The sequence below is a fragment of the Gracilinanus agilis genome, chromosome 6, assembly GCF_016433145.1.
Source record: "Gracilinanus agilis isolate LMUSP501 chromosome 6, AgileGrace, whole genome shotgun sequence".
NCBI lineage: Eukaryota > Metazoa > Chordata > Mammalia > Didelphimorphia > Didelphidae > Gracilinanus > Gracilinanus agilis.
Genome location: NC_058135.1, coordinates 192,819,136 through 192,843,543, shown reverse-complemented (window position 1 = coordinate 192,843,543; position 24,408 = coordinate 192,819,136). Strand labels below are relative to the sequence as shown.

Here is a 24,408-nt window from a genome sequence, read left to right as displayed (position 1 = left end):
AAAAAAACAGCTGCTGGGAAAGTTGGAAAATAGTGTGGGGGAGATTAGGTTTAGATCAGCATCAAGATAAATTCAGAATGGATAAATGACTTAAATATAAAGAAGGAAACGATAAGTAAATAAGGTGAACATAGAATAGTATACCTGTCGGATCTATGGGAAAGGAAAGAATTTAAGACCAAGCAAGAGATAGAGAATATTACAAAATATAAAGTGAATAATTTTGATTACATTAACTTAAAAAGATTTTGTACAAAAAAACAATAGAAGGGAAGCAACAAATTGGGGAAAAGTCTTTACAACAGAAATCTCTGACAAAAGTCTAATTTCTCAAATATGTAAGGAGCTAAATCAATTATACAAAAAAATCAAGCCATTCCCCAATTGATCAAGGGACATGAATACCAAAACCATCAATAAGCACATGAAAAAGTGCTTGAAATCTCATAGAGAAATGCAAATCAAAACAACTCTGAGGTATCACCTCACACCGAGCATATTGGCTAATATGATAGCAAAGGAAAGCAATAAATGTTGGAAGGGATGTGGCAAAACTGGGACACTAATGCATTGCTGGTGGAGTTGTGAATGGATCAAACCATTCTGGAAGGCAATTTGGAATTATGCTCAAAGGGCTTTAAAGGACCTGCCCTTTAATCTAGCCATGCCACTGCTGTGTTGGTGCCCCAAAGAGGTAATAGGGAAAAAATGTGTACAAAAATATTTTTAGCCATGCTCTTTGTGGTGGCAAAAAAATTGGAAAAGGAGGGGATGCCCTTAGATTGGACAATGGTTGAACAAATTATGGTACATATTGGTTATGGAATACTATTGTGCTGATGGGGATAATGAACTGGAGGAATTCCATGTGAACTGGAATGACCTCCCGGAATTGAAGCAGAATCAAAGGAGCAGAACCAGGGGAACACTGAACACAGAGATGGGTACACTGTGGCACAATCAAACATGATGGACTTCTCTTCTAGTAGCAATACAATGATTCCGGACAATTCTGAGGGACTTATGAGAAAGAACACTATCCACTTCCAGAGAAAGAACTGTGGGAGTAGAAATGCAGAAGAAAAATATTTGCTTAATCACATGGTTCAATGGGGATATGATTGGGGATGTAGATGCTAAATGATATCTCTATTGCAAATATTAATAATATGGAAAGAGCTCTTCTTGATCAATGATACATGTAAAACCCAGTGGAAGTGCTCCTTGGCTATCAGAGGGGGTAGTGGAGAATGAGGAGAAAAGGGAAAGAATATGAATCATGTAACCATGGAAAAAATAGGCTAAATTAATTAATTAGATAAAGAAATAATAAAAAAAAGAAACTAGCCAAGGGTGGGAATAACACCCACACTTAGTCAGCTATTGAAAAACCTACCTTTCCCTGTAGGGCAAGAAAATTGGGGAAGGTGGTCAACAAAAATCTGTGAATAGAAAAAGGCTAAAAGGAGGGAGGGAGAAAGAAGAAAGAGAAGAGAGAGGGGGAAGGGAAAGAGGGAGAAAAGGAGAGAGGGAGATGAGACAGAGAGAAAAAATAGGGGGGAAATAAGATGGAGGGAAACACACAATTAGTAATCATAGTGAATGGGATGAACTCATCCTTAAAATGGAAAAGGTTAACAAAGTGGATTAAAAATCAGAATTCTACATTATTCTATTTAGAAAAAATACATTTAAAATATCATGACAGAGCAAACCTAAGAGGCTAAAGCAAAATCTACTATGCCTCAGCTAAAGTAAAAAAAAAAGCAGGGTTACCGATTATTTCAGACAAAGCACAAATAAAATTGGATCTAATCAAGATTTAAGCAAGGAAATTACACCATGATAAAAGGCAATTTAGACAATGAAACAATATCAATATTTAACATATCTGCACAAAATGTCAAAGCATCCAGGTTCCTAAAGGATAAGTTACATGAGTTACAGGAGGAAAAAGATAACAAAATGCTACTAGTAAGGAACGTCACCCTTCTGTTCTTGGAAGTAGATAAATCCAACCAAAAATAAATAAGAAAGAAGTTAAGGAGGTAAATAGAACTTCAGAAATGTTTGATATGATAGAGATCTGGAGAAAACTGAATGGGTTAGTAAGGATTATATCTCTTTTTTTCAACAGTAGGTAGTATCCTCACAAAATAGACTACATAACAGGGCATAAAAACCTCACAACCAAATGTAGAAAAGCAGAAATAGCAAATTCATACTTTCAGACCATAATGAAACAAAAAATCACATTCAACAAAGAGCAGCAAAAAGAAAGCCTAAAAATTAATTGGAAACTTAGTAATCATATCCTTAAGAATGAATGAGTACCAAGCATCATATGCAAGGGGGATAAATTAGAAGCCTTCCCAATAATATCAGGCGTGAAACAAGGATGCCCATTATCACCTCTATTATTTAATATTGTACTAGAAACACTAGCAGTAGCAATTAGAGAAGAAAAAGAAATTGAAGGTATCAAAATAGGCAATGAGTAGACTAAGCTATCACTTTTTGCAGATGATATGATGGTCTACTTAAAAAAATCCTAGAAAATCAACAACTTTAGCAAAGTTGTAGGATACAAAATAAATGCACATAAATCATCAGCATTTCTATATATTTCCAACACATCACAGCAGCAAGAATTAGAAAGAGGAACACCATTTAAAATAACCCTAGACAATATAAAATACTTAGGAATCTATCTATCAAAACAAATACAGGAATTATACGAATACAACTACAAAACACTTTCCAAACAATTAAAACTAGATCTAAACAAGTGGAAAAACACCGATTGCTCATGGTTAGGACAAGCTAACATAATAAAAATGACCATTCTACCCAAATGAATTTACTTATTTAGTGCCATGCCTATCAAACTACCAAAAAACTTTTTTACTGAATTAGAAAAAAAACTATAACAAAGTTCATTTGGAAGAACAAAAGATCAAGAATATCAAGGGAAATAATGAAAAAAAATGTGAAGGAAGGGGGCCTAGCAGTTCCAGATATTAAACTATACTATAAAGCAGCAGTCATCAAAACGTAATGGTACTGTCTAAGAGACAGAAGGGAGGGAAGATCAGTGGAATAGACTTGGGGTAAGTGATGTCAGCAAGGTAGTGTATGATAAACCTAAAGAACTCAACTTTTGGGGCAAAAATCCACTATTTGACAAAAACTGCTGGGAAAATTGGAAAACAATATGGGAGAGATTAGTTTTAGATCAACATCTCACACCCTACACCAAGATAAATTCAGAATGGGTGAATGACTTGACTATAAAGAAGGAAACTAAGTAAATTAAGTTAACACAGAATACTATACTTGTCAGATCTCTGGGAAAGGAAAAATTTTAAAACCAACCAAGAGTTAGAAAAAAATTACAAAATGTAAAATAAATAATTTTGATTACATTAAATTAAAAAGGTTTTGTACAAACAAAAACAATGCAATGAAAATCAGAAGGGAAACAAACTGAAAAAAAATCTCTATAACAAAAAACTCTGCCAGGGGTTTAATTACTCAAATATACAAGGAGCTAAATCAATTGTATAAAAAAATCAAGCCATTCCCCAATTGATAAATGGTCAAGGGACATGAACAGGCAATTTTCAGATAAAAAAATCAAAACTATCAATGAGCATATGAGAAAGTGTTCTAAATCTCTAATAATTAGAGAAATGTAAATCAAAACAACCCTGAGGTACCACCTCACACCTAGCAAATTGGCTAAAATGAGAGCAGGTGAGAGTAATAAATGTTGGAGGGGATGTGGCAAAATTGGGACATTAATGCATTGCTGGTGGAGTTTTGAACTGATCCAACCATTCTGGATGGCAATTTGGAACTATACCCAAAGAGCTCTAAAAGACTGCCTGCCCTTTGATCCAGCCATACCATTGCTGGGTTTGTACCCCAAAGAAATCATTGATAAAATGTCTTGTACAAAAGTATTTATAGCTGCACTTTTTTGTGGTGGCAAAAAACTGGAAAACGAGGGTATTCCCTTCAATTAGGGAATGGCTGAACAAATTGTGGTATATGCTGGTGATGGAATACTACTGTGCTGAAAGCAAAAATAAACTGGAGGAATTCCATGTGAACTGGAAAGACCTCCAGGAATTGATGCAGAGTGAAAGGAGCAGAGCCAGAAGAACATTGTACACAGAGATTGATACACTCTGGTAAAATCAAAGGTAATGGACTTCTGTACTAGCAGCAATGCAATGACCCAGGACAATTCTGAGTGATTTATGGAAATGAACACTACCCACATTCAGAGGAAGAACTACAGGAGAGGAAACACAGAAGAAAAACAACTGCTTGAACACATGAGTTGAGGTGGACGTGATTGGGGATGTAGACTCGAAATGACCACACCAATGTAACTATTAATAATATGGAAATAGGTCTTGATGGATGACATGTTAAAACCAGTGGAAATGCACATTGGCTATGGGGAGGAGCTTAGGGGATTAAGGGGAGTAACATGAATCATGTAACCATGGAAAATTTCTCTAAAAAAAAAAAGAATGAATGGGTCAAAACAATTCACAGAAACAATAAACATTTTTGTTTTTTAAAATGGCAATTAGGAGACAACAGGTCAAAATTAATGGGATGCAGCCAAAGTAGTACTTAAAGGGATATTCATATCTTTAAATCCTTGCATCTATAAAGTAATGAAAGAGCCAATAAATCAATTGAGCATACAACTAAAAAAATTAGAAAAAGAACAAATTAAAAAACCCTGGCTAAACACCATATTGGAAATCTTCAAAATCATGGGAGAGATTAATAAAATTGAAAGTACAAAAAACATTGAACTAGTAAGACAAGGAGTTGGTTTTTTGAAAAAGAAAAAAATTGAGAAACCATTGTTCACCTTGATTTAAAAAAGAAGAAAATAATATTATCAGTATAAAAATGAAAAAGATGACATCACAAGCACCAAATAAGAAATTAAAGCAATTATTAAAAGTTATTTTGCCCATGTCAATAAATCTGACCAACTAAGTGAAATAGATGAATACTTACAAAAATATTAACTACCCAGATTAGTAAAAGAGGAAATAAAGCACTTAAATAATCCCATCACAGAAAAAGAGATTGAACAAACCATCAAAGAACTCTCTAAGAAAAAGACACCAGGGCCAGATGGATTCACAAGTGAATTCTACAAAGCATTCAAATAACTAACTCCAACACTACATATACTATTTTGAAAATAGTAAGAAGAGGGAATCTTCCCAAACCTTTTTCCTGACACAAATATGGTACTGATATCTAAACCAGGAGAGTAAAGCAGAGGAAGAACCTAAACCAGGAAAGCTAAAACATTAAGAAAATTATAAACCAATCTTCCTAATTGATGCAAACATTTTAAATAAAACACTAGCAAGGAGATTATAGCATTACATCATAAGAATCATACATCACGATTAGGTGTGTTTTATACCATGATTGCAAGGATAGTTCAATATTAGGAAAACCATCAACATAATTGACCACATAAATAGCAAAAGCAACAGAAACCATATGATTATTTCAATAGATGCAGAAAAAGCATTTGTCAAAATAAAACACATAAAAACATTAGAAAACATCAGAATAAATGGAACCTTCCTTAAACTGATAAATGGTATCTATAACTAGTAGCAAGTATCATCTGTCAGAAGGATAAAGTAAAACTCTTCCCAATAAAAACATTTCCTAAAGAAAGAAAGCATAATATGTAACCAGAAAATATTTAACAGAATAAACTAATATAGTTAATAAAAAAAGAAACAAGTCAATTACCATGGAACCAGTCAGGATCACACAATATTTAGTATCTACCACCATAAAGGATCAGAGAAGTTGGAATAAGATATTCTGGAGGGCAAAATAGGCTAGTATTATATAGATCTAGATCTAGATAGATAGATACATATACATATACATATACATAGATAGATACCTCTTACTCAGTAAAACTGGGTATAATCTTTCAAGGGAAAAATGGATATTTAATGAAATAGAAAACTTTAAAGCATTGCCGATAAAAAGACAAGATCTTTTTAGACAGGGGCCAGAGGCAGCTAGGTTGTTCAGTAGATAGGGACCCAGGACTATGGACTGGAGGTTTTCAGTTCAAATCTGATTCAGACACTGACCCTGGGCAAGTTACTTAGCCTCAATTGCCTTGCCATTACCTATTTTCTGACTTGGAACCAATACCTAATACTGATTCAAAGCAGAGGGTAAAGGTTTTTTTGTTTTTGTTTTTGTTTTTGTTTTTTAAAAGAAAAGAACAGAGCTGAATAGAAAATTTGATTCTCGATACAAAACTCAAGAGAATCATGAAGACGGAACGAGGAAGGAGAAATCATAAGGGATTCAATAAAATTAAACAATTTACATTGTTAAATGAGAATACTTGTAATTTTTGAGAAACTTAACATTGCTAGGGCAGTTAGAAGGAGTATACATTGATAGAGGGCAAGGGTGTGAGTTGACTATGAAGAAAGTAGTTCTTAATTTTTCTGTGTCCTGGACCCCTTCAGCAGTCTATGTCTATGATTTTTTCTTGGAATATTATTTTGAAACATGTAACATAGAATACATAGGATTACAGAGGAAACCAATTATATTGAATTACAATGATGCAATATTTCTTTCTTTTTTTTTAAAGTTCACAGATACAAAATAAGAACCCTTGGAGGGTAAATTAGTGAAGATGTAGGAGGCTACTGCCTATAAAGGAAGAGGAAGATTTTTTTGTTTGTTTTATTTTTAAGTCACAAAATTGATAACAGAATTCCAGAAAAATATAAGTTCCTTGAGGGCAAGGCTTCTTTCATTTTCATCTTTATGTACCCAGTGCTTAGTAAAAATGCCTTTCACATAGCTTTGACTTAGTATCGATTTGGATATTGGTATTTTTTCATTCAGATCCTGTCTCAGACACTTAGAAAGTTATTTAATCTATCTGAGTCTTACTTTCCTCTTTTTTCAAGTGGGAATAACAATAGTAACTACCTCTTGTTGCTATTGTTTGAATCAAATGAGATCATATACGTATATAAAGTGCTTTGCAAATCTTTTATGGCTAGATATATGCTAGCTATTATTATTATTATCATTATTACTGATATTCCTGAGTCTCCACCACCTTATCCATGAAATAAGAATAATTATGCTTGTAGTGAGACCACTAGGTGGCACAGTGGATAGAGTAGTGGGCTTGATGTTAGGAAGACCTGGCCTCAGACACTCAATATGACCCTGGACAAGTCACTTAATCTTTGATTGCCAAAATTGACAAAAGGATCCACTGGAGAAAGAAATAACAAACCACTGCAGGGTCTTTACCAAGAAAGCACCATAGATTGCTAGGATCCAAGGGTCACAAAGAACCATAAAGGACTGACATGGTATCTACCTCATTGGGTTGTTGGGAAGGTAAAATCAGATAATATATGAAAAAGTCTTTGAGGGAAATTCAGTTCCACATTTATGAAGCCCACCTACTTCTTGGTACAGAAAAGCTTTGTTAAGACAGATTTTTCAGTCCCATCCTTATCTGGCCACATGGTCCTGTTTTCTATAACTTACTCTATGGCATGAGAGGTAGGGTGGCATAAAGGTCAATGAGTCCAACTTGGAATCAGGAAGCCCTGGGTTCAAATTCTGATTGGTAGAGGCAGCTCCACACTGTGAGTTCCCCAGACCAAACAAATCCCAATTCCCATCTCAATTATAAGGCACTATTTTCAAGGAAAGTCATTCCAAAGTTACTTACAAATGGTCCTTTTTTAAACTTGTCATTTGATATTTAATGAGGACATAATAATAAAGACTCAAGAAAAAAAGCCAATAAATATAATTAAGCAGGCATGGGACTCTGAATGCCTGAAAGGGGTATTTCATGGAATGCAGAAACTGTCATAAAGTCATGTAATTAACTGATGGAGATCTATTAGTGATATTAGAGATTCTCTGGTCCAAATTTATACTTTTATAGCTTAGGAAACTGTAGCTCAGAGGTTAAGTGACTTCTCCTGGCTTGGCAGGGAGGTGGTACAGTGAGTAGGGCATCAGACCTGGAGCCAGGAAGACTTGGCTTCAAATTCCTTTAGACACATATCAGCTGTGTGATCCTGGGCAAGCCTCTTACTCTCAGTTTCTTCATCTATAAAATGGGGAGAATAATAGTACTCACCTCCCAGGAGTGTTGTTAGGGTCAAATGAGATAATGACTGTAAACTGCTTAATAAATGCGCTATAAATATTACCTATTATTATGGCTGTTGTTCTTGAAGGTCACCAAGAAAGTTACCATTCATAATGGGATTTGAACCCAGTTCCAGAGTTAACTCTACTACATCTAATGGACCCACAAAGATCATGCTTCTTGTCATCTCCAGAGTTGCTCTGCTAATAATAGCATTTGTATATTGGTGGATATTTTTATTCATGATTCCAAGCTTAAAGAAGGGGCCAGTCTTGGGAGAAGATGTGGGAGGGAGGGAGAAAGTGGAGAAAGCCAGGTATATCTTGATAGAAATAGTATACAAAGAATAGAGGGCAGGGAGATGGGGAGAGAGTTCAGGAAAAGTTTCTTATAGAAGCTGCTTCTTCAGCAGAGTTTTGGAGGATATTTTTGTTGTTGCTCATTTATGTTTGATTCTTTGTGACCTCATTTGGAGTTTCCTTGGCAAGGATACTGAAGTGGCTTGCCATTTCCTTCTCCTGATCATTTTACAGAGAAGGAAACTGAGGCAGACAGGGCTAAGTGGCTTGCCCAGGGTCACATGGTTAGTGTCTGAGGTTGGATTTGAACTCAGGTGTTCGGATTCCAGACCAGGTGCTCTATGAATTCAGACATCTAGTTTCTCCCTTTTTCTACTTTGCTAATCTGCAAAAGACACAGCAAAAACCACAGCTACTCTAGAAATATAGGGGATACTCAGGCTATGACAAATAGGCTTAATTGTAATCGTAATGCTGAATGTGGAGTTTCCCTGTAGTTGAGCACCTTAGCATTCATGAAAGTCTGCAAGATTCTTTGTTTTGATTTGAAAGGATTTATGGAATGATTTCTAATAAGCTTGCCTTTTAAAAAAAAGGCCTTTTCCTTTAAAATTGTCCTATAAATGCCCAGAGATTAAATCCTGAGAAGAGCCTGGTAGCCCCAATATGTTCCCCATCCCTTCTTTAGAATGAATTTTTCTAACCTGGAATGATTTACTTCAACTGATGCAAAGTAAAGTGAACAGAACCAGAAGAACTCTGTACATAGCAACAGCAATATTTTTTGAGAAACAACAGTGAATGACCTAGAATGAAGTGATCCAAGAAAACCCAGAGACTGATGATGAAAAAATGTTCTTTGCCCTGGTGAAAGAAGTATTAGAGTCTAAACACAGACTTTTTTGTTGTTTAAAGGTCTCTTCCACAGAATGTTTAATGAAGGAAAATATTTTACACAATTACCTATGTAAAAGCAATATTGTTTACCCCTTTGGAGAGTGGGGAAGGTTGGAAGGGAGGAGAGTTGCAGGGTGGGATAGAATTTGGAACTCAAAACTAAAAAAAAGTTAAAAATATTATCTTACATATGAATGAGAAAAAAATAAAATACTATTTTTTAAAAGGAAGGAACTTTTCTGGGACCCAGGTAGAAACTCAAGATCTCCCCAAAGTGCCTGGAAAGAATCTCAAGAATTATTGGTGGCCTGGACTCGGCTCCTCTGGGTATGCTTATGGAGGAAATGAGAAGGGCCATAGGAGAATTAATGGCATCAGAGCCACTGGGAATTTTCACCCAGCTGCCTACCATTCTGTTTTAGTCTGCCCTGCCCTGCCCTGCTCTCCTCTGCCTAGGAAGTGTGGCTGAGAATCGATGCTTAGGAAGCAGGTGGATTGGTAAGTGTGGAATAGGAGTGTGATCTGTGTGGTGACAGCCCAGGAGTTGCTGGGACATTCATCTATGTCTTCCTCTATACCCTTTTACCCGGGATTCTAAAATATATGGCAAACTCATTCCTTTAGTCTTTTAGCCAGGGAGTAAGAACTGAGGAATACAGACAACTTTGAAAGTAGAACAAATGTTCTTTCTTTTACTTAAAAATCACTCAAAAGTTTGTTAGCTTCTCTTTTTTTTTTTCCACAGCTCTGACTCGTGGAAAGGTACCGATGGGCATAGAGGTGGGGAAGGATGTATTGGGCTTTCTTACAGCATTTCTGGGGAGTTTCAAAGACTTAAAAATATTCTGATCTTTTTACCACAAGATTAGTGCTTTTAAAAAAGTAAGCTTTAATATCTTGAGATGTAAGAAGTACATATACTTAGCCAAATGGTGGTTTCTTTCTCCTTTCCATTAGACAGCCTGTGTTCACACCAGAGTGCTTAAACAGTGTTATCTGCTGGAAAAGGAGCTTGCCTAAAAGTGCTTGTGGGGAGCAGCGGGTTGCCTGTCACCCCTGGAATGAATATTTTCTCCAAGTTGAGGAATAGAGTGTAAGATAGCTGCCACTTTTCAACAGCTACAGGAAAATGTGGGACTAGTACTCAGGGTTGGAAGAATTTTTTTATGTTTTGTTTGGTTTTGTTCTTATATAGGGAGTATCCACATTTTAAGCCGTTGTCTACATAAATGTTAGAAAAATAGAGTATCTTCTGGGAATTTATCCTAGTTCCTAGAGGTGAGGGGTATAGGCTAATTTATCACAATACAGAGAAAGTGATGCTAATTTTTAAGGCACTGTTGATGACAAGGGATACCAGAGGTGAGGGCTAGGAGTAGGAAGAGGGCTGGCTTTGTAGTCAGAGGACCTGCTATTTCACATCTGGAAGACTTTGGGACTATTCCTTGAGCATTTTCAGTTCCTTCATCTGCTAAATGTTAATATGGAACTAGTGTTTCTCAAGGGTCCCATTTTTAGATCCTATTGGTTCTTTGCATAACAACATTTCTAAACTGGAAACCTGTGATCAAATCTTGTATATGATTTGTTGAGTGACCTCTCACTTTGTTGAGTGATCTCTCACCTATCTGAGCCTTAGCTTCCTCATCTGTAAAATGGGTTAATGTAATGAAAATAATTTGCAAACTTTTTAAGTACTATAGAGATCATAAATTTAAGAGCTGATAGGGCCTTGAGAGGTCACCATTTAGTGCAGACCTTTAATTTTATAAATGTAGAAACTGCCAGAGAGGTTTGGTAACTTTTTATACAGGTGGTAGGGGTTAGAATTTATATTTGAACTCAGTTTGCTTGACTCCCTATCCATTGTTGTTTCAGTCATTATTTCTCCTAGGAGAAACTCCCTCATTGCTCCTTTGTATAAGAGTGATGGAGCTCTGCTTTTCTGAAAGCTACAACAAGGCAGATCGGGAAAGAAAGAACCTACTGTTTATTTTATAATAAAAATAAAACTAGCTGCCTAATTATAAATCAAATCATCATGAAACTTAATTTTCCTCATATCTTTCTTGGCAGACCTTTTCCCTAGAATTGTAAACCAGTTCCGAGTTAGAGGTAGAAAGGACTTCACAAATAGAATCAACCCCTTCACTTTACAGATGATAAAACTGAGATTCAGGAAAGTGAAATGATTTTTCCCAAGAGAGAAAGATGATCAACCTCAGTGGTAGGATTTGAATTATGGTCTCCAGTCTCCAGAAGTTGGATTCTTTCATTTGTGCCAGCACTGCTTTCCCTTTCCTTTTATTCTTTCCCTCTACTTACCACTAGTTGGAGAGATTACAAATTTTATTGATCTAAAATGAAAGGACAGAGGGCAGCTGGATAGCTCAGTGGATTTAGAGCCAGGTCTAGAGACGGGAGGTCCTAGGTTCAAGTTTGGCCTCAGACACTTCCCAGCTGTGTGACCTTGAGTTAATTATTTGACCCCCATTGCCTACCCTTACCACTCTTCTTCCTTGGAGCCAAAATACAGTATTGACTCCAAGACGGAAGGTAACGGTTTAAAAAAAATAGGGGGCAGCTGGGTATCTCAGTGGATTGAGAGCCAGGCCTAGAGACAGGAGGTCCTAGGTTCAAATCTGGCCTCAGACACTTCCCAGCTGTGTGACCCTGGGCAAGTCACTTAACCCCCATTGCCTACCCTTACCACTCTTCTGCCTTGGAGCCAATTCACAGTATTGACTCCAAGATGGAAGGTAAGGGCTTAAAATAAGTAGATAAATAAATGAAGTGGTTCAGGGGAACCGGAACCGTCTGAAAAAAAAAAGAAGAGGGGGGGGGATCACACTTCATATTTACAAACAGGATTGTAATAAAATAATTAAAAAAAATAAAATTAAAGGACCAAGCAAAAGTGTGGCTTACTATCTACTGACCTCATCATTTTACAAATGAAGGTAGATATGTTCCTTGAGCAGGTAAGGAAGATACACGGTGCAAGAAATGTTAGTGGAGGAACATACTTCAGAAGAATTGGGATTTATTAAAGGATTGATCTCAGCACTGAAAATATTCAATAGTGTTAACTTACTGTTCTGATACTTTAAAATTATGCCAGAGTCCTGTCCAGATCATTAAGCATTCCACCTCCTAATTGAGGCAGTTTGCAGGCCTAAAAATCAATGACTCATCACTTATTAAAGATATACCTATTAAGAAGAATGTGTCAGATGAGATTCAGTGTGTAGTTCTCAGAGTAGTATTTGGCTTGTAATGCCAATTTTCAAGACCTCTTAGTATTTCTATTTCTTGGAGTAAAGTTGCCCCCCACCCAATAAAATTCTTTGTTTTCCTCATCTATTTTCAAAAACCTTGAGAAGAGTTTATCTGCAGCCTAGGACAAATGCCAGCTCTAGAAAGAAGGGCAAGATAAGAAGGAACAGGGAGTTTCAATTGTATCTTTACTGTCCCAAGCTGAAAATCCCAATAGTCATGGATTTTTTGATCATGGAAGTCTTTAGGGGTAAGTAATGATTAAAATCAGGTGTTCAAGACTATGAATGTCACAGCCTCCCCTTTAACAGAATTGGACAGAGGGAAGGAGGAGAATATTATTATAAAAGTCTGTGCTTACACATAGAGAAAGGACATTTATGCCCCGTGAAAGCAGCTTGTGTGGGCAGAATTCCTTTTCCTTAAATTCCCTTCTCCCTTCCCCTCCTTCTCCACTGTCTTCTGTTTTCTCCAACTAAAACTGCTTTTTCTCTACCAGCATCTTATCTAAATCTCCTGTCTGCTCGTTGGAGTGACAGGAGGAACCATTTCTGAGGAAAAAATATGACTATTCTTTCTCTACTTAAAGAGCTAAAGAGGTTACAGGTAAAGATCTTAGTTTGCCTTAATTAAACAAAAGATTTTGAATGTGGCAGCACAGTTAAATTTTTCCTAGAATATTCAGCCATCTAATTGACTTGATTATACTAACTTATACCACTAACATCAAAACACTTCCTCTTCTCCCCTCCCAGTCATACTTACAGGCTCCATCATTGAACTCTTCTTCTTGAAGGGAAGATAATTCTGCTTTGAAGCACTGTTGTAGGGTTTGAGAATCCCTCATCCTTATACTCCTTGCATTCATTTCCTTGCTGTTAGACAAAAACCAAAGCATCCTAGGCAACTCTGAGAATGGCTCAGCAACTCTTAGATAACTGAGAATTTATTTTAGTTTAACTGTTGAGGCCAGGCAAGAGTAGGATATATTTAGTGACTAAAGATTCCAAAGCAGTTGGATTCTGCAGAAGTCTGTTGGATTTGGTGAATGAGTCTCTATGTGTCTGCCTGAAAAAGAATGTCAACTGGTTTGGTGCCAACATCTTTGCCAACAACATCTTTTGTTCTGAAGATGCCAGGTGCACTTATCAGATGTTTACTTGTTTATCAATTGCATATTATAAGCAATTGATAAGTTTGAGTAGAGTTTAATCTGGAAAAGGGATGGAGACTGTGGGATGAAAGTTGGTGTGTAATTCTAAAAGGAGTATTTGGCTTGTAACCCCAATTTTCAAGACCCCCCCCCGAGTATTAATATTTCTTATATTAAAACTGTCCTCCCCACATCTCCTCATAAAATTTTTAAGTTTCCTGACCTATTTTAAAAAACTTTGCAAAGAGTTTATATGTACCCTGGGAAGAATGCCAACTATGAGATAGGAAGAAGGAAGAAGGAATAGTGAATTTCAATTGTATCATTACTGTCCTAGGCTGAAAATCCCATGATAGTCACAGGTTTTTTGATCATGGGGGAAATTAGGGGTAATTTTCAACATGTGATATTGAAAATCACATGCTTAAGACTGTTAAAGTCATAGTGAAGCCTCCCTGCCCCTCCAATCCCATACAGGATTAGACAGAGGGAAGGAGAAGAATCTTGTGTCAGGATTTTTATAAAACATAGAAGGAGAGAGGACATTATTGCCCTGAGCCAGCTACTTGTGTGAGTGAAATCCCTTTTCCTTCCATTCTTCTCCCCCTTACCTGCTGTCTGCTGTTTTCTCTAAACAAAACCACTTTTCTCTGCCAGCATCTTATTAAGTCTTCTGTGTGCTCATTAGAGTGATTTCTGAGAGTTTAACTTCCTCCAATTCCAATCCACACAGGAGGGGCCCCACTTAGGATTCTAGAATTAAAGAAGTGCCTCAGTTTACCACAGGGGCAAATTTGAAGCCTTCTGTATACTTCCAAAAAACTTTGTGAGGAAAGGAGAAGATATGGACTGGCAGATGCAAGAGAAAAAGAGAAGAGCTCCGAGACAATATTTCTAATGTGGAGACCATTCATTTTGCATGAATATAAGTAGGAGATCTTGGAAGGGAGGAGGTATGTTGTTTTTTTTCTTTAAGCTTGTGTGAATGAAGGTCAGAGAAAAACTGCTGAGAAGAAAACAGTACAGTGTTTGTGTATTGTGTAACCTTAAGAGAAAGAGATAAGTCAAGAGAGAGAAACAAGTCTGGAGAAGGGACTTTCTAATTAGGAAGTTTGAGATGAGAGTAGTAATAATAAAGCTTAGTGGAGGAAGAGAGTAAAGTTGAGCTTCTAGACTGAAAAGGGGAAATCCCTCAGTGTCCAGTGCCAGGTAGAAAGATTCAGCAAGTATGATTAGTTGATCTGAGCTGGGATCTTGTCAGAAGCCTGTGTATGATCATGCTAAAGGGCAGTTTTCGGGGAGGGGGGTGGTGGTGCAATAGAAGTAATTTCCCCAGTTTCCTGTATAGGTATAAGACAGCTTGAAGCTATAACTGACTTGGTTATCAAGGTTGTGATCCAGAAAGGAGTATTGATCTGAGCTGAGATAGCAGGGGGTAGAGTTCAGTAATTGCTGCATCTGAGCTAATTGGCAAGGTAGAGGTGCCACAAAATAAAGCCCTTTGTGTAAACATGGGACCTCTTTGTTCTGAAGAGCTTAGGACCATTAGCAGGAGTAGGAGACATTCAGGACTAGTCTAGAGACTCTTAACTGGCCTTCTGAGTTGGCGTAGAATTAGGGAAGCAAAATACTAAAACTGAAAGAGAACAATAAAAAAAAACTTTTTATTTTTGACGAATGGGAAGAAAAGAGCAAGAGATACAGATTCTGGGTAGCAGGACAAGTTGTGCTATGGCTAGCCCAAAATTTTAGGGGAAAAACTGAGGAAGGATGTATAGGATAATACTACTAAGATGGAGAATTAAATTAGTAACTGAATTCACTAGTAAATCCTTTAGTGGCTCTGAGGGAGAAATGGAAAGTCCCTTAGAAGCAGAGAAAGAGGATGAGCAAGAATGCTCCTCTGAAGACCAGAACACTTCATTCCCTCAAGAGGATATAGTTCAGGGCATAAGAACAAATGTTCCCCAGAATCAGAACCTGAATTAGGTTTAGAAAATCAAACAGGAGAAGGATGAACCTCCACCGATATTTTGAATTCTGGCCTAGATGTAACAAATGGAAAATTGGGTGAATAATCCATTAAAAGAATTCTTTCAGAAAACTCAGATTAAGAAGATACAGATTCCTATGAAGGGGGAGGATGCAATAAGTTTGGAAAGTCTCCAGAGGCTATATGTGACAGCTATGGAAAAAATAGACCACTTGAAAGAAAATCATTCCAAACAACAGAGAGAGCAGGACATTATCTCACTGAGATTAAAAACTCCAAGATATTGAAGGATGAGGCCATCTTGTTAGAGAAAGATCAGCTAGTTCTGATATCAACTTACAATTTGGACCCTGCAAAGGTTCTGTGGGGAACTGGGAAAGAAAATTATAGAGAGCTAAAGAAACAGAGATGGAAGTAACATACCAGACTAAAGTGAGGAAGAATTTGCAAGAGTCTTCCCTGCATGGGGAATTGAACTTATCTATAGATGAGTCTTAGAAAGAAAAAGGAAGAAATTAATACACTATAATTGAGTAAAGAGACTCTAGTTGATAGAGTCTGCCCTCCAGAGTCTGGTCTGCCTCAAACTGTGAATTATGTGCATTTAACTAAGCTTTGAAGATGTTAGAAGAGAGAGACCTGCTTTCTATCAAAGGAAAAATTTTCTTTATGTGGAGTTACTAAATCAAGTGCTAAAGGACTTGCTAAGGCTAGAACAGCTGGCAGGAGTTAGTCAAGTCATTGCTCAGACAGTGACCAGAATTTTACTTGAGCACCTTGTGCTTAGATATGGACTCATCAAGAATATAGATTCTGAGAATGAGATTCATTTTACATGCAAGATGTTGTAAGGATTAGCAAAATCTTTAGATATTGACATGGGTTTGCATATTCCATGGTACTCTTCTTCCTTGGAGAAAGTAAAGAGAATAAATCAAGGGTTTAGAAAACTGTTTACAAAATTGATGATGGAAATGCAGTTACCATGGACCAAATGTCTTCCTTTGACCTTACTGAAGATAAGGACAAAGCCTTGAGAGACAATAGGTTGTCTTCCTATGCTGCTGAAGCCTGAAGACAAGACACAACTGGGAAAGAACTGCTGAACAAGGCCTCCTATTCCCAGGATCACTGATGGAGTATGCTTTCAAAGTTTATGTTAACTGTTTTATTATCTGTTTTTCTTTGTTTGTGACTATGTTGTCATGTGTATACAAAAGGGTAGGATCAGGAAAAGAAACCTCTAAGCAATTTTGAAATAAAATTGTTTCTCTCTGTCTTCCATGATTCCTGAAAGTGGGGAACAGACAGACCAGAGAATGTGTTTGAGATATTCAAAAAGAAAGGTGAATTTTTGGACCTCTTAAATTTTAAGACCATCTAACTAAGTGAAAAAAGGAACTTTGCCCTTCGCTTTTAATAGGGAACAAAAGCAAAAAGAATTGTTCAACATTTTTCTTTTTCCCCTTGTTCAGCTAGCCAACAAGGTGGGAAAAGAGAGGAGAGATTAGAACAAGAGAAGGAAGATTTGATTCCATGATTCGATTGGATTTCTACTTAGGATTAATTTGTAAGGTTGATGTATGTGATTTTGTAATATCACAAATGTTTCTGAAATGCACCTGTGGAATTGTGTGAAATGACTCTAAAGTGATCCGATGCTGAAAATTGTTTATCGGTTGTATAAGATTCCAGATGGGTTTGATTCTGTACAAAACTTAATGATGAGAGAACTTCTGAGTTCCCATGGAGATTTGAAATGAACAGGGGTTAGAGGTTTGAATGTTTGGAAAAACCTAAAATGTTTGTTATTTGAGTAAACTGAATTTGAGAATTGACTGAATGTAATTTAGTATCAGTTTATAAGGAGATGATGTAATATCAAGAAAATTCTGTATGATCTAAATTTTGTGTTTACAAAAGAGAATGTGAAATGTTATTCTATATGCTTCCTATTGAATGAAGCAACAAGTGAAAATGTAAATTGGGGGAAAGGAAATTTGGAAATTTGAAATGGAACCTATATAAAGAGTTTGGAGATTCCTGAATTTGTATATGTTTTTTGTAACCAATTGGGATATATGAATTGTTTCCAAACTATATACCTTGGGGAAGAATGATTTCATTTTTAGGTGCAAATGTGTTTAAATAAAATTTGTTAGAATGTAATTTTGTATAAACACAAATGGTTTATGAATTTGTACTGTGAACAAAACTGAACTAATGTTTAAGGTGAATTGGATAAGACATTATGTAAAGATATGATATATAAATGAAGCAGTTGGTAAGATGAATGATAATCAGGGCTCTTTTGAGCCACTAATAGTGGGTGACAGAATACCTGGCGGAAATTAAGTTGAGTTATGGCAAAAGCAAATCATAGAAGATGAGAGAGGTGTTGAATAAGCATATGAAAGACATAAGGTATAGGAGACTTTAATAGAATATGAGGCCTCTTTTTGAGAGCCAAGAGACAGACATGTTGTATGAACAATATATGTAGGTATACAAAGGTCTCAGAAGAGGAATAAGGAATGTGATTCTGCATGAAACAGAGGTTTGAAGGGAAAAAGAGTAGATGTTGAGAGATTGAGGAAGTTTATGATAGAGTAAGAGATAGTCTTGAGGAGACCATGGTAAGGCAAATATAAATAAGGCATAGAATAAAGAGGTAGAGAATTGGCACTTAATGTATGAAGAAGTTAAAGGAGAAGAACATTTATTTTAGATAAACTTGAAGATTTTTAGAAACTATTAGAATAAGTAAGCAAGTAAGCAGGAAGCTTGTTTGAAATTTTGCATTTGAAGAATGAAATTGGAGCAGTAGGAGAACAAGTTTTCTTTAAGTGTAACAAGTAGGTTTTTTTTACCATTTAAGACAAAAGGTTTATGGGAATCATTGCCAATATTACTCTGAGCTTGGAATTCAAGTATGGCTGTCTGATAATTGAACTACTATTGGAAGAGAACAAGATGATACTCAGGTGAAAGTCCTTATAGGAAGTCAAGAGGATACTGTCAGTCTGAAACTGAGGTATGATCCTTCTGACTTGGTGAAGCACACCAGATTCTGATGGTCCCTGAGTGAAACAGTAATGGCATGAATCAGTGATAGCTCTATCCTGTATATGAAATCACACAGTTTTGACCTACTCATTCTTTGCCTTTGAAAGGACCATAAGGATAGTTAAACATCTTTTTCCTGATTTTTTTGGTGCCAAATTGCTACAGTCAGCACAGGATGAAAATTGTAAAATGTAAGTTTTCATTTTTCAAATAAGCAAGTTGATGAATAGAGGAAAGTTAGAATTAATTAAGTGATAGCTTGAGACAAGTGAGTTTTTTTTGATGACCTGTAATTGAGATTCCATGGAACTAGATGGAACTAGTTATGAGAAACTAAACTTTAGACTAAGGATTAGGATCCATGAATTTCTATATTTCCTGTACAACCTGAGAGAGAAGGATTTATTTCATAAGATGTTTACTTTGCAAAGGAATTCTTGTCAGTAGCAGAATATCCCCCCGCCCCCCCTCCACCACCACCTGAAGAGATTCTGCTACCAACCTGGAACAGAAGGGACAGAGTTGAGATGAAGAGTAATTCTGATGATAAAGATGAAGAGTGTCTGATTATGCTTAATCAATGTTATTAGTTGTTGGTTTTGTTGCATATAGGGGAAAATGAGGTAGGTGAGAATTACACAAACCTGAAATTAAAAGAGAGAGGATTGTGTGGGATTTGATTCAGTGTGTAATTTTCAGAATAATAGTATCTGGCTTGTAACCCCAATTTTCAAGACCCCTGAGTATTACCATTTCTTAGACTAAAACTGCCCTGCCAACCCATCCCATAGAATTTTTAGTTTTTCTGACCTATTTTCAAAAACTTTGAGAAGAGTTTATCTGTATCCTGAGAAGAATGACAACTATAAGATAGGCTGAAGGAAGAAGGAACAGAGAATTTCAATTGTATCTTTACTGTCCTAGGCTAAAAATCCCATGCTAGTCACAGGATTTTTGATCATGGGGATCTTTAGGGGAACATAATGTTGAATATCATGTGCTCAAGACTATTAACATCATGCTCCCCCTTACCTTGTATATGATTGGACAGAGTGAAGGAGGAGTATCTTGTGTCAGGATTATTATAAAAGTCTGTGATTGTACATAGAAGAAGATAGGACATTTTTGCCCAAAGTAAGCCACTTGTGTAGGGGAAAGTCCCTTTTCCTTCCTTTCCTCTTCCCCTCCCCACCCTTCCCTGTTGTCTGCTGTTTTCTTCAAACAAAACCTTTTTTCTCTGCCAACATATTATCAAGACTCCTTTCTCCTCATTGGAGTGATTTTTGGAGTGTGAGTTTCCCCAAAATTCTAATACACACAGGGACCCATTAAAGGAGGAGCCATAACTAAAGAGAAAGTTGACAGTTGCTGAACTGATCACTAGTTGTTAAAGAAATTCAGGATGGCAGTGACTAAGACCAGCATTAGTGATTTAATTATGAAGTTGGGTCTGGGAAAGTGGAAGAAAGACACATGGTTGGGAATGTAAAGTCGAAGTTTAAAATATTATTCTATGATGTCATATGCTATAGATAAGAGTACATATCCAAATATATATAAATATATTTTAAATGAGCTTGAGAAATAATATTTTTTTTCTTTGCTTATATTATTGTGTATCTTTTTTCCTGGGTTCTTTGATTTTTAGTTTTATTATATAATTGTGCTAAATAACTACCAATAATTGACTCAATTTCTTCTTCATTTGTAGTGCATTTATTCTTCATTTTTGATAGTAGTAATCTGTTTTTTAAATCAAGTTAACAAATGTTTTATTTATTTTATCATCATTATTTGCACAAAACTAGGTCCTAGTTTTTATGTTAGTTCAAATTTTTTCATTTTTTATTTCAATGTCTTCTTTGATTTTTTAGAATTTCCATTTTGGTGTTTAATTTGGGATTTAAAAATTATTTTTTTGTCTAGATTTTTTTATTTGTATGCCCAATCCACTGACCACTTTCTCTCTTTTATTGATGTACACTTTCAGATATGTAGATTTTCCCTAAGTATTTCTTTGTATGTATCTCAGAAATTTTGGAAGGTTGTCTCATTGTTATCCTTCTCTTTATTGTAATTATTTATTGTTTCTCTGATTGTTTCACCTATTCTTTGGGATTAGATGACAGTTTTTAGTTAGTTTTTAATCTATGCTTCCTTCATTGCTTATTAAATCTGATTTTTATTGCATTATAGTCTGACAAGTGTGCATTTAATAGTTTTGTTTCTACATTTCATTGTGATATTTCCGTGCCTGAAAATAGTCATCTTTTTGTGAAAGTGCCATGTATACTTGTGAAAAAATTATGCTCCTTTCTACTTCCTTTCAGTATTCTTGAGAGTTCTCTCATATATGACTTTTGTAGAATTCAATTCATCTCCTTAACTTGTCATTTATTTTATGATTAGATTTATCTAGCTCTGAGAGGTGAAGGTTGAGTTTCTCTTGTAATATAGTTTTATTATATATTTCCTCCTCTACTTCATTTAAATTTTCCTTTCAGAACAGATTCTATGCTATGTCCTTTGGTACATATTTGTTCAGTCTTGATATTATTTCATTGTCTATAGTTCTTTTTTTTTTTTTTTTTAGCAAAACATAGTTTTCCTCCTTATCCCTTTTAATTAAGTCTATTTTTCTTTTTCTTTGAGATCAAGGTTGCTATGCCTGTGTTTTTTTTTTAACTTCAGCTGAATAATGATTCTGCTTCCAACCATTATTTTAGCTGTGCGTGTTTCTCTGTTTTGAGTGTGTTTCTTGTAAACACACATTATTGGGCTCTGATTTCTAATCCATTCTGCTGTGCACTTTTGTTTTATGAGTGAGTTCATCTCTTTCACACTCACAGTTCTAATCACTTAATATGCATTTCCCACTCTCCTATTTTCTTCTGATTATCCTCTTTTTCATCATACCTCTTCTCTAAAGTCTGTTTTGTTCTGACCATTGCCTTCTTTGATTTGCCCTCCCTTTTTTTACCTCATCCCCCACCTTCCATTGTCTCTTCTTCAATTTCTCTATTGGGTATGATATATTTGTATTACTAATTGAACATGTATTTTTAAAAAGAAATTTAGATATGATTGAGGTTCAACTGTTGCTTGACCACCTCCTTAACCATTTCCCCCATTCTCTGCCAAAGTTCTTTATTGTGGGTCTCTTTTTGTGTAAAATAATTTCCCTTCTTCCAGTAAACCCCTTTTTCTTTTGTATGCATTTTTCTAACAGCATCCCAATATAATGGACTTACTCCTACACTCTCTTTCTATGTAGAAACCCTTCTAATGATTAAATTCTTAGAAGGTATATGTATCACCTTTCCATATAGAAAGTTATATAGTTTAAGCTTACTGAGTCCTTTTTTTTTCTTTTTTCATGTTGACTTTTTATGTTTCATTTAATTCTTGTATTTGAAAGCCAAATTTTTTATTCAGCTTGGTCTTTTATTCAGAAATACTTAAAAGCCTTCTATTTCATTAAATATTCAATTTCCCCTTAAAGGATTATAGTCAGTATCACTGAGTAGGTTATTTTTGGTTGTAGACCTAGACCCTTTTCCTTTCCAGAATATCCAATTTCAATCCCTTTGCTCCTTTAATGTGGTAGGTTCTAAAGCTTGTGTGATTCTAACTGTGGTTCAATATCATTTGAATGGTTTCTTTCTGACTGCTTGCACTATTTTCTCCTTAATCTGGGGACTTTGGAATTCAGTTATAATATTTTTAGGAGTTTTCATTTTGGTAAAATTTTCAGGTGATGATCAGGGCATTTTTTTGTTTGTACTTTTTGTGTTTTATTTAATTTTTTCTTAATTACTTGTAAAAACAAATTTTAATATGAATTTAAAAACATTTTCAGTTCCAGATTCTTTTCCTCTCTCTCTTCTCCTCCCTCCTTGAGAAGGCAAGCAATTTAATATAAATTATATTTGTGCTGTCATACAAAACATTTCCATATTTGTGGTAATGTTTTAAAAGAAAACAGACCAACCCCCCCCCCAATTAAGAAAGTAAAATTATACTTTATCTACATTCAGACTTCATCAGTTATTTCTCTGTAGGTGGAAAGCATTTTTCATGATTAGGCCTTCAGAATTGTCTTGGATCTTTTATTGCTAAGAATAGCTAAGTGATTTACAGTTGGTCATTGTGCAATATTGTTGCTATGTATTTTGTTCTCCTGGTTCTATTCACTTCACTTTGAATAAGTTCATATAAGTCTTTCCAGGATTTTCTGAAATCATCTTGGTTGTCACTTCTTATAGCATAATGGTATTTCATTACAATCATATAACAGAACTTGTTCAGCCATTCTCCGGTTGATGGACTTTTCTTCAATTTCGTCTTTGTCACCACAAAAAGAACCTGTATAGATATTTTTCATACAAATAGATCCTTTTCCATTTAAAAAAATCTCTTTAGGATATAGGCCTAGTGGTGGTATTGCAGGATGAAAGGGTTACTTTGATAATTTTTTCTTTTCTTTGAAATACAGACCTAATAGTAATTTAGACAGTAGTGTTACTGGTCTAAGGTATTTTTTTCTTTCATATTTTTTGTATCTCTTTTACCTAGCTAAGTTGTCCTTTCATAATTTTCTTCCTTTGCATCCAATTCTTTATATAATTTTTCCTCTACCACTTATTTGATTTTGAAAAAAAAATTTAACTCTTCCAGTGTTAGGCAAATTGGGAGGCTGTGATTGGTTCCCTAAAGTGGGAAAGAGGCAGGAAGTGATGTGGGAAAAGTACTATAAAATTTGAGACCAAGGACAAGAATCACTCTTTCCTTCCTTGGTTCTTTGGGGAGAAGATCCTCTCTCTCTTTTAACACTTAGGTGGGACACTCTCTAGCATGAGTTCTGGTGAAATTATTGGTGGTCTTAGCCTCATGTGAACTGAAGATTCTCAGAGGACTTTTCAGTGTCTCTTGGCTCTTTGGATTTAAGCCTCCTAATTAGGACTTTGGATTCTAGTGAGACTCACTTTCGGATCCACATTCATAGACTAGGATTTAGGGTATCTGTAGCTAGGTGATTTTTTCCTATCTCTTTCCCATATTTCATATCTCTACCCAATTGTAAATAAAAGCTGCTTATAGTAATTTTGATTGGAGAAGTTAATTATTTTTATAAAGTGACCCCAATTCAATTATTTTGTTTCATATATTTAGTCAAACCAATTTTAAATCTTATATGCCCCTAGAAATCCTGTTTGATATGCATTTTAAGTTTTATATTTTATTATTCACAAACCATGGCTTCATGGCCTGAATTGGGAAACTCCCACTCTGATCCTAATAAGTAGATAAAAATGCCTATCATCAAATAATTATGAAAGGGTAAAAGAACCTGTAGCAATGAATACTATTCTTTCATTGACCCTGAAGTAATATGACCCTGCCATCTTCCTTCCTTCCTTCCTTCCTTCCTTCCTTCCTTCCTTCCTTCCTTCCTTCCTTCCTTCCTTCCTTCCTTCCTTCCTTCCTTTCTTTCTCT

At 35.6% G+C, this 24,408-nt stretch overlaps 1 protein-coding gene across 1 annotated transcript in view; it reads left to right on the top strand.

Annotated features, from left to right (window-relative positions):
- Positions 1-1,842: 1,842 nt before the first annotated feature.
- Positions 1,843-24,408, top strand: part of LOC123252443 (sodium-dependent phosphate transport protein 2B-like) — an 81,393-nt gene continuing 58,827 nt past the window's right edge. Inside the window, exon 1 of the mRNA XM_044681753.1 lies at positions 1,843-1,974. Coding sequence (XP_044537688.1) covers positions 1,843-1,974 — 132 coding nt within the window. The remainder of the gene's footprint in view (positions 1,975-24,408) is intronic.